Genomic DNA, 10,974 nt, shown 5'->3' on the forward strand with positions numbered 1-10,974 from the left:
GAAAGAGAGAGAGAGAGAGAGAGAGAGAGAGAGAGAGAGAGAGAGAGAGAGAGAGAGAGAGAGAGAGAGAGAGGACGGTGATATATGTGGCACTATTTTTTTTTTTTGAAGAAAAATTCAACAGTAAATTAGCATGGAATCAAAAATTCAAATGGAGGATTGGGATCGAGCCTCGAAGGCTGTACAGAAAAACAAATCTAATGTAGACTACGGAGAGCAGGAGCGCTTGTGAATGAGCAGCCGGTTTTGCCTTTTGGGAAAAGAAAAGAAAAAATCCAGAGCTATTGTTTGGGACAGAGCCCTTTTGATAAGAAGTCGAGACGGAGGCTGAGAGCAAGAGGACGTGCTGCGCAGCCATAATAATGAAAGAGTGTGACGTCGGGAACCCCGGCGTGTGACGTTCAGACTGCTGCAGCGCAAAGGCACAACTATGCAGCCGTGGGCTTAAAGAGAGAGAGAGAGAGAGAGAGAGAGAGAGAGGAGGAAGTGAGATTGCAAACAAAAAGCTTGTCAATGAAAAGACTGCCGTTGGATGATGTATGAGAACGTGACCGCCGGCCTGCGCCAACACACACTTGCACAACACGCACACACACCCCCCTCCTCTCTCTCTATTTTCTTCTCGCTCTAGCTTTCTCTCTCTCTCTCTCTCTCTCTCTCTCTCTTTGCATGTCCGCACAATGCGTAGGCTGCATCGTGACTGCGTTAGAAAAACTAGCGGAATTGAAACGCAAGCTATCGAATCACTTTTTTTTTTTAATTAATGGATAGAACGAGCCGAGAGTTTGGCGTCTGCATCCAGTTGCACGAATACAAACTACGGCGTCAGGAATCGAAATTAAAAAAAAAAAAGGTCCTGAGAGACTCCCAGCCCTAAATTCTAAATCGGGGACAGAACTGTGTGAACACTCTCTCTCTCCCTCTCTTTCTCCATCTCTCTCCTTCTCTCTCTCTCTCTTCAAGGTGATCCACAGCATTGACCATCTGGCTGCTAATGGCGTCCTCTGTCGCAGTCGTTTTTTTTTCCTGAAGGCATTAAAAGCTGAGCGTTTATGCGTTTACCGTGCACGTTTTCAGAGGAATCGGCTAAAAGCTTTTATATACGCAGGAACACGCAGGTGTCCTCGGTGATACCAGCAACACATGAATTTGACATGATGTCACCGATGTCGTCCGAGTGACCTTTCCAGCTTTGAGTAAGATTAACATGGCAAGAGACGCCCAGGTCATATATTTATATCCCCTCCCCACCCCACCCCCAACAAATGAGCATGTGGTCATTTTTTGACAGCGTACGATTACTATGTTACAGAGCGCGGTAACGAGTCCGGATCGAGCGAGTCCGGTGCGTGTGAACAGGCTGTAAAACAGGTGCGAAAGCGCGGTCTCACTCGGATCTCAGCGGGCGCTGCGGTGACGAAGGGGAGGCTATAAATACCCACTGCGGCACCGTCGCCGCTCTTATAGCGCATGCAAACTGGCTCTCAATCAACACGTTCAGTGCGGGGGGTCCTGGTGGGATTTGTAATTACTCGTCCTTTGGCAAAAATTAATAAATAAATAAAAGAATGCGATCGATCGCAAGCCGCAGATCACGACAGCTGGTCTTCTTATGGCGGTCTGGAGGCCAACGAACGAATCTTGTGGGATTATCATTCAAGAGGATTATTCCATAGAGGGAATTGGTTTTAATTAATTGTATGAATTCCACACACACACACACACACACACACACACACACACACACGCACACACGTACACACATAGGGAAGTTAAAAGTTGGCATTTGTATCACAATGCGTCTTTTTAAACACATTTGCATCTGAAAAAACATATTTATTTATATATAATTATTAGCAGATGCGCTTTACTTTTATAATTCAGAAGGTGACTAATAGTTTGTGAGCAGTATTTGATATGCAGATCGATTTCTCCTCTCTAAACCGTATCTCGGGCGGGTTCTCTCGGCACCGCCGCTGCTACGTGAACACATAGAGCACAGATTAACATGGCAGAGGTAGAGCTGTAACTTCCTGCACACACAACAGGAAAAGGTTTTATTTGATCTTTTTTCCTTTACAATACAAAGGTGTGTGTGTGTGTGTGTGTGTGTGTGTGTGATGATTTGTCAGTTTGATCCGAAGAAATCAAACTATCTGTACCATATCGAATTGCGGAGCATCGCATTTATTTTCGTTGCATGACATCGCATTGTGTTGAATCGTATGGAAATTGGAACCGAAATGCATCGCGATAGATGTGAATCTGTCCTTCGTGTGACCTTTTCTCTGACTTTTCCATAAGCTTGATAAAACCGCTATAATACGGGTCTAAATATCAATAGAAGACATGACGCTGTCAGTTCGAGTGCATGCCACACACGACTACGTGCGAGCGGGCGGTGGAGTCTTTATATCTTTCCACAGGTGAACACGATCCTGGCACATGATCCCGAAGCAGCATGTTTTTAAAACAGCCGGACAATTAGCGCACGTGTAGGGCGTGTCAGCTGGAAGTGCCGTGTGCTTCTGCACGTATCACCTACAAATAAGTAGAGCGCAGGGCAAAGTGCGTTCCCGAGAAGGGCGTGTCCTGACCCTGATCCGTTTCGTAGCGAAATCTACAGTACGAGGCGCTGATAAATAACGGCGGTAAACCGCGGGATCGTGGCGAGGAACCAAAAGAGAACAGGAAGAGCAACAATTCTATCTGGTGCACAGTGTGGCCAAAAGTTTGTGGACGCCTGAACATAACATTGTTTTTTAGTTTACTCTTATAATGACCCCCACTCTTCTGGGTAGATGATCCAGATCTTGTAAAGATTTGTGCTCATTCAGAAGTAACAGTTACTTACTGTTAACTATACAATATAAATTTCACTGTTTGCCCAAAAGTATTGGGACACCCGCCTTTTCCAGCTGTATGTATTTCTCCCCCGGGCTGTTCCTACAAAGTTAGAGGCACACAGTAAATACGTATTGGACGTCTCCCGAGGCGGTAGCGAGCACTTTTCTGCTGGTTTGTACTAGCAGACCCAAACCTGTTCCAGCAGGTCTATGCCCCTGAGCACAACACCGTCTCTATGAAGATCTGTTTTCATATGCTGTATTTTATATAAGAGTGAAAGATCATGCAACAGATCTCTAACTGCACCCCAGGCCTCCTCACCAGACCTCACCGAGATGTCTATTATTCCTGGCCTGGACTCAGGGTTTAAATGGAGCCAATGTTTGAGAAATGTTTGAGAGTGTAATATTCGCATAAATGATAAAACAAAGCTTTTTCTCTTCCCGATCCATACATCATCCTGAGCGCGACTTTATTTAGGAAAGGGGTTTAATAGATTAACTGATGCTATTCTAAGTGGTGGCATTTAGTGCGTAAGTGCCAGAGTTCACCTCGGTGTGGTTCACAGTCAGGCGACAGGACGTGGCAGTGTGTCCTCTGTGCTCTAACTACTGTACAGGGTTTCTGCAGGTTTCAAATTTAAGACCTTTTTAGCTTTAAGAATGAAATTCAAGAAAAAACACACGCGCAAAAACGTTCAGCGTTTATTTATTGTTCAAGCATGAACTTGCACTACTTCCCTATAGCTGGAAATCATTTAAATCCGTTTTACGTCTATGGAACAATCCGAGACAGATTCGCGCCGGTAACAGAAAGCTGATTGGTTATCGTGAATTATATACAGACTAGCGAAAGAAAGAACTACAACAACCACGGAAATCCCATTAAATCGCATTTCAATGAGCGTTAGAATCAGCGTTACATGGACGTCGGTAAATTAAGACCCGTTTAAAACCCAAAACAGCGATTGTAACTTTTAAAGGCGTTAAATTTAGATTTTTAAGACCCTGCGGAAACCTGCTGCTTGATGTGGTGCTGCGTCTAACACCTTGTTCAGATGTTCTGCAAATCTAACCGAGATTGCGAATTTACTGCCGCACGGGATGAAGAGTGAGTAGTCTTCCTCAAGGCTGAAGGGCAGAGTGTATTTCACAGCCGACCTCGCAGCGAGATGAAACCTTCAGCGGCGGATTTACGGGTCTGCTACGTAAGCGCCGGACAGGGACAGAACAGGGACGGGTTGATGTTTAAAGACTGAAGGATGCGGACGCAGGCAGGACAAGGATCTCCAGTGTCTTTGCGGTGAAGAAGGCAGCATTTACAGGGCCGTCTCCTGATCCTAATGTACTTCTTATTAATCAGACGCACATATCAGGTTTCAGATAATACAGAAGAGTAACACGGCCTAGTGTACGTGACCGAACGTCCACTCGAGGACAGGACCCCATGGCGATACAAAAACACACCTGCTAATATAATTGATTTCACTGTTTGAAAGACCTATTTTGCAATATCTGTGAGTCAATCGATCGATAAATAAATAAAGATCTACCACCTGACTGTCACATAGCTGTCAATCAAGTGTGCTCATTAGAATATTAGGCCACACCCACACCATTGCATTTCGCTCGGCTTGTCCGCCAATTTTTTGTTTGCACAAGGACCGTTTTCAAATCTACTCTGCCACACGATTACGAGGAAACGTAAAAGTAGGTCCACACGTCCGACCAGGACGTGTCACGAGAAAGACGTGCCCGTTTTACGTCGCGCAGGTTTTTACGCTAAAGTGGATCCATTAAGGTGAATAAGCTGGTTTTAAACCCTTTAATATCCCCCAGTTTGTACAGGTGCGACTCTAGTGGAACGTCTTCCCAGAAGAGTGGACGGAATTATAAGAGGAAAATTGGGACTAAATGTGGAAAGCGACGCTAAAAAAAAACACATACCGTACTTACGACAAGGTGTCTGCAAACTTTTGCCAATTTAGTGTAGGATGCGCTTTGAACGTTACAGAAATCAGAAAACTGATCCGTGTAATTAGGGTTATTTTTTTAGCTGGACCTCTGGCATAAATTACAATCGGTATTCCACTTGTGGGAGAATTAGAATCGACAGGGAAAAGCGAGCGTGACGCAGGCAGGTACAGTCAAAGAGAACCGAACAAGTTCCATCAGGCTAAATGTGAGGGGTGTGTGAGAACTGTGTTATTTAAACTAAATTGCTACCTGGGAGATGTGATTTGGGACTGCAGGACGCTTCCAAAAGCCTGTCCACTATGTACAGTAAGTTACTGTAATTTACTGGGGGAAAAAAAAAACGGCGCCACCAAAGTTTGAGGCAACACACGGCGGTAACCTTAGCGCTCCCCGTCGGGGGTAAAGCAAGTATTTGCGAAGAGACATTTCAGCGAACCGGTCGATTCTCTTTATTTTCTCTCTATCTGGCAGGTCTCTTTTGAATCTCTTCTTGTTTCGAGAGAATTGATGCTCTCGGTGCTATTTTCCCACCGGCTTGTTCTCTGTGCCCTTTGTGCCCACTGTAGGGGGCAAACCAAGCCAGATCGCTTCCCATCTATCCAAAGTGCCAGAAGGCAACGAAAGCAAATCGTCCTGTTCGGTGCTAAAAGGAATGGAAACCCGAGCACAAGAATAACATTCAGCGCCTTGACCTTTCAGCCGCCGCGGGATAGCGCCAACCGGTGGGGGGTACACGGGTCTAATAAGTAAAATCGGCAAAGGATCCTGTGATGTACTGGTATAAAAATGTCCATAGGGTAAAGATATTGTCTTTCGAGGTTATATATATCAAGAAGTATAATCAAATCGAATGGACATTCAGGCTAAATGTTGCAAAAAAGCGATCCTAAAACGAAATACAAAAACAAAATCTCGACCCGTCAGTCACCGGAGCCGAGCTTTCGATTATAGACTCTCACTTTTCAATGAATTTGGTAGTCAAAAGAAACACACACTGGTAGGAAACTCATATCAACATGCTAATAACGTGGCGTAGGAAAAGCAGACCACACGGCTTTGATTCTGTGTTCCTGCCCTTTTCCATTCCCTATCCCCCTGTTTTAATATCGCTCTCCTTTACACGGCGGATCGAACCGAACTTCTGACGAGCGAGCGTTTCCCGAGCGTAGAGAAGAGGAAATAAACGTAGGATGAGAAACGTGTCAGGTAGGCCACGTGAGATCAGGATTTCCTCGCTGGTTTGTAATCTGGCGTACCGGTGTGGATTTATACGCTGCTAGAGAACACTTTTGTACGTCGGACATCTGCTAAATGCCGCAAATGTAAATAAATTAAAAACAAAGCAGCGAGTCTGAGATATGCAGATTTGCTTCTCTTTTTCCGATACTTAAAAATTCCCTATTCGGCTAATTTACCGTACTGCATCACGCTAAGTGGAATTCCATCGCCGTATCTCGCCTAACGTACAATCCTGGATTGTCAAAGCCGGATTTTATTGTTTTCTTTGCGATACGCTCGAGACATTTGGGTTTGAGATGAATATGAGATCTGGATTTTCAAAGCAAACAACAACCCAGTAGAGGCTGCAGGTATAAATAACGGCGCTTATTTACGCTAAATGTTTTACGTTTACTGCTATTTTAGCGGCGCCCGTATCCAGAGCGACGTACAAGAGGGTTTTAAGGCTCTATCGATGAATAAATCTACACTTTCTACTGTTCCAATACTTTCGAAACAATGCTATAGTTAGACACGTTTTTACTTCTATCACCAAACTGATCGGTGCATCTCTCAGAGCGGAAGATCTCCCGCTTACAGAGCTCTGACCTCACCCTTATTGAAGACCTTCGGGATGAATTTTTCACACTGATACCCCCAGCACCACCACCCCCACCCCCCGACCCCCTCGTTACACCTCCATCAGTCTGTACCTGACTGCCTTGTGTGGCTGAAACATCACAACAGGCACACTCCAAAATCTGAAGAAGGTTATACCAGTGTTATGAACAGGTGTTCGCAAAGCTTCGGCGTGCATCGGCTTGTCGGCAGCAGGTTTGTTTGGTTAGCCGGTTTTTGGCGAACTCTCTCCGGTTTACTCCTGATGGAGGTGTGTGATAAAACGTTTGACTAAAGACCTTTCATTCAGCCTTTGGCTCATGACGATGACTCACAGATAACGACGTGCAGTCACATTGCTAGTGAGTCAATGACGAGACGCTTTGCCAGTAATCCGATGTTACAACATCTATATGCTCTGATAACACCAGCGGCACAAACAAAAATAACCAAACAAAACCATATTAATAGAGGGATTAAAGTGTGTTCGAATAACAGCTCCAAATATTAACATACAGAACAACCATGAGGCGTAAAAACATGTCGGGGCACAGCTTCAAGAGGAAGTTAATCATTTTCATGTAACGGCACGTCCTGAAGTGGTTTATACGATCGAAGAATAAAAAATCACGAATTACGCTCTCTCTCTCTCTCTCTCTCTCTCTCTGTCTTACACGTCACTGAGAAAAACGTAGTGTTACAGATACTCAGACGCCGGAGACTCCTTCCACACTCTGAAACCATTCACGCTCAGATTGATTGCGCCGATCAGCCGTCATACAAATCTTTGAAATGAGTTGCTATAGAAATGATGACGTATTAAAACGTGAGTTTGTACGGACACGTCACTCAAAACAAATTCAACAGGACTGCGGTATTAACCGATGTAGCTACTGGGAGAAACGAACTCTATAAACCATAAACTTAAGATATCAAAGTCTAAATATAACAACTGAAACTTTATACATGATGTGGCCAAAAGATTTCAGAGAGTATTTGTGGGGATTCATTCAGACAGTTAATAAAGTCAGGTACTGACTGATGTAGGTGAAGGTGAGATGAGATGAAATCAGCATGAAAAATTCACCCTAAAGGTTTTCAATAGGGTTTCTAGCTCTATAGCAGGTCTCTAAAGATCTGCTCCAACACATTTAAAGTGTATCTTCATGGGGCAGGACTTTTTTGGGGGGGGTTTTGTAGTTCAAATGAAGGAAAAATTCAATCCTGGTAAATCAGCGTATAAAAACACTGCTCTGTGTGAAACACTTTCCATACACTATCGTTAATAATGACCTTTATTCTGACCCCTAACAGTCCGATGTGCTTATCTAACTTCAACAATAACAAGATTAAGAACAACACGCTGGACTCCTAACCGTTTACGAGCAAACACGGCATTTCATAAAGAAGCCTTGATGGCTTTATTGATTGGTCGTTAACTCCTTAAACACATCAGCAGCCTTGATGTGATTACAGATCGCTGCTTTTTTCTCTGATTACTGATTAACGCCTTGAACTCATCACGAGTCGCATTCCTTACAGTCCAAATTACGCAACCTTTATACTGTAGAAATCCTACTCCATGGCACGTCGACAAAAGATAAGCGTCTTAGATTTACACGTGAAAAAAAGATGGGAACCGGGCCAAATTCGCCATCGAATAAACTGAAACGACTGATCTGGCAACCCTGGAGGACTTGACCTTCAGGGAAACCTGCACGGTTTGCAAATTCTTCCGCAAAGTTTCCCTATCAAAGTCGCCCCGATTTAATTTATTGTGCACACCGGTTTTACAGTAAGACGTGTGAGAACGTGTCTCCTGCAAAAAAACAAGAGTATTAATCCGTAACGTTCCTTGAAGCTGAAGTACCTGTGATATGTATCTTGCAGGTATATCCAGTATCATAATTGTGAATAAGCCTGAAGATACATAATTACCTTTTAGAGTATGTGCATTCACAACTACACGCACCGTTCTACACAATACATACGACACGCAACCGTGCATACGCTATAGGACCAAAAGTATTGGGACGCCCGAGTTCTCTGTTCGTACGTGCTCCGTTTCTCAAAAGCTGGACAGAACTTTGACCTTTCGACTTGGAACGCTGACTGTATCCGTGATGCTGTTCTTTGCTGACTCGTGTGTACGTGTAAAGTGTGTGAAGTGATTGACACCACACCTGGATCTGGTGCGTTAGAGAAGATAAAGGTGCACTCGGGTTCATCTGGTGTTCATCCTTTAACCAGAAACGTGTGTGTGTGTGTGTGTGTGTGTGAGAGACACGATTACAACCTAACTATAACTTGTGGATGAGTGCAGTTTGGGCACGACTCTTAGCTCTACACCTGTTATCCACAGCATATTAAGTGACAGCTGGAAACTGACGTGGAAGTCAGAGGGCAGCTGGAGGAGCTCCGCTTCCTCTGCTCTACCACACCTGACTCAAGTCTTCAGCTCTTCATGAGGGTGAAATGTACAGAAATACAGAAGCACTGGAGAAGTGTTTCACATGCCCTAAACTGTCTTCAGAAATGAATGAAGCTCATAGAAGATGATTCCCCCTAATGGAAGATGATGTAGATCACTGCTGGGGGGTCTCAGTAAAAGGATATGTATGTGTATATATTTATATATATATATAAAAACTCACCTCCACCATTCTTGTAGCAGAGGTAAGGGAACCTCCACACGTTCCCCAGTCCGACGGCGAAGCCCACGCAAGACATGATGAAGTCCATCTGCCGGGTCCATGTCTCTCTCTCAGGCTGGATGCGCTTCTTCTCGCCGCTGGCATCTATAAGAGTGCTGTTAGCGGCCTGGTGGTGGTTCCCGTTCACCACCACGCAGGTGTCCGACCCCAAGTCAATGGCACAGCCGTTATCACCAAACACACTCTTCTCGCTTTTCTCCATCCTAAACACAAACGTACACTCTCACTCAACACAATCAGACCTCGAGCCAGGAGGGAACCCCAATAAAAAATAAATATCAGTCAATGCCTCTGGGATTTTGGAAATAATCCCAAAAATCTCTTTGTTCCTTTTGTTTTGTTATTTTTGTTTTTACTTGTATGGCTCGAGTCCTTTACTGACACACAAAAAAATGTCCTTCTGTTCTTCTTCTTGTCTGCATAAAAAAACCTGTTAAAGGGTTAACAGGATCTGGTCCTCTGTCTTTCTTTAGAATATCCCTTATAATAAAGGCTTATTTCTGAATATCAGGTCTTGTTATTTCAATCATATATTCATATTTCTTCTTCTTGTTTTTAATTAAAAAATAAATAAGGCTCACTGATAGCCTTCTTGGGGGAGGAGATGTTTGTCCCAATATATATATATATTTATTTATATATATATATATAATATTCTATAATTAAGGATTAAACGTGAGTAATAAAGACGCGGGTCGCGCGGAACGGAAAACAAAAAACGTCGGAAAAAATCAAGAGGAAAAAAAAAGGGCACCTTCAAAAACAATCCACGAAACACTTGAAGGTGAGTCTGAAGAATCGCATCGGCTCGTATCTCTCGAAGAGGAGGCGACTGTCGGGTCGGGAAAAAAAACCAGAGAGAACGGAAACCGGGCGCTCACCAGCCGGTCAATGTACAGGAATTACATTCACCGATACACGGAACAAATTCCCTGCCTGCGACTACACCATCATCTCCACTGCGCTCCTGAGATCCACCCGCGTGCACGAATAACAGGTGTAACGGTACCCTGTGTGTGTGTGTGTGTATGGGCGGTGCTGCCTGGTTCTTCTCGCTCCGTCTCCGGCGCTCTCTGTCCCCGTGTCCGCAGGCGCTCGGAGCGTTAAGTGCGCGCGTCACTCTGAGCTCCACCAACCCCCCTGCAGATCCTACAGACATCAGTGTGGAAGGCCAAAAGGAGCACAAACACGGCCAGATCTGCACCACTGCTACTGCTCAGTAGTACCACACATCAGTAGACAGGAGGTACTACTGCTCCGAGTTTTTATTTCTAGTTTCATTTTTTTTATTTCCCTTCGATCAACTTTTATAATACAAAAGTCGTAAAACTCAGCGGATATAAAACATTAAACTACATAATTATCTATCTATCTATCTATCTATCTATCTGTCTGTCTGTCTGTCTGTCTGTCTGTCTGTCTGTCTAGATCTATCTATCTATCTATCTATCTATCTATCTATCTATCTATCTATCTGTCTGTCTGTCTGTCTGTCTGTCTGTCTGTCTGTCTGTCTGTCTGTCTAGATCTATCTATCTATCTATCTATCTATCTATCTATCTATCTATCTATCTATCTATCTATCTATCTATGTCTGTCTG

General features: G+C 44.1%; 1 protein-coding gene across 1 annotated transcript in view; it reads right to left on the reverse strand.

Moving 5' to 3' along the window:
• LOC124400250 (sodium- and chloride-dependent creatine transporter 1-like) overlaps window positions 1-10,454 on the reverse strand; it is a 38,083-nt gene extending 27,629 nt beyond the window's left edge. Inside the window, exons 1-2 of the mRNA XM_046871948.1 lie at window positions 10,128-10,454; window positions 9,314-9,576 (exon numbers count right to left, since the gene is read on the reverse strand). Of these exons, the coding sequence (XP_046727904.1) occupies window positions 9,314-9,575 (262 nt within the window). The 5' untranslated portion in view covers window position 9,576; window positions 10,128-10,454. The remainder of the gene's footprint in view (window positions 1-9,313; window positions 9,577-10,127) is intronic.
• Window positions 10,455-10,974: the final 520 nt, after the last annotated feature.

The sequence above is a fragment of the Silurus meridionalis genome, chromosome 17 (assembly GCF_014805685.1).
Source record: "Silurus meridionalis isolate SWU-2019-XX chromosome 17, ASM1480568v1, whole genome shotgun sequence".
NCBI lineage: Eukaryota > Metazoa > Chordata > Actinopteri > Siluriformes > Siluridae > Silurus > Silurus meridionalis.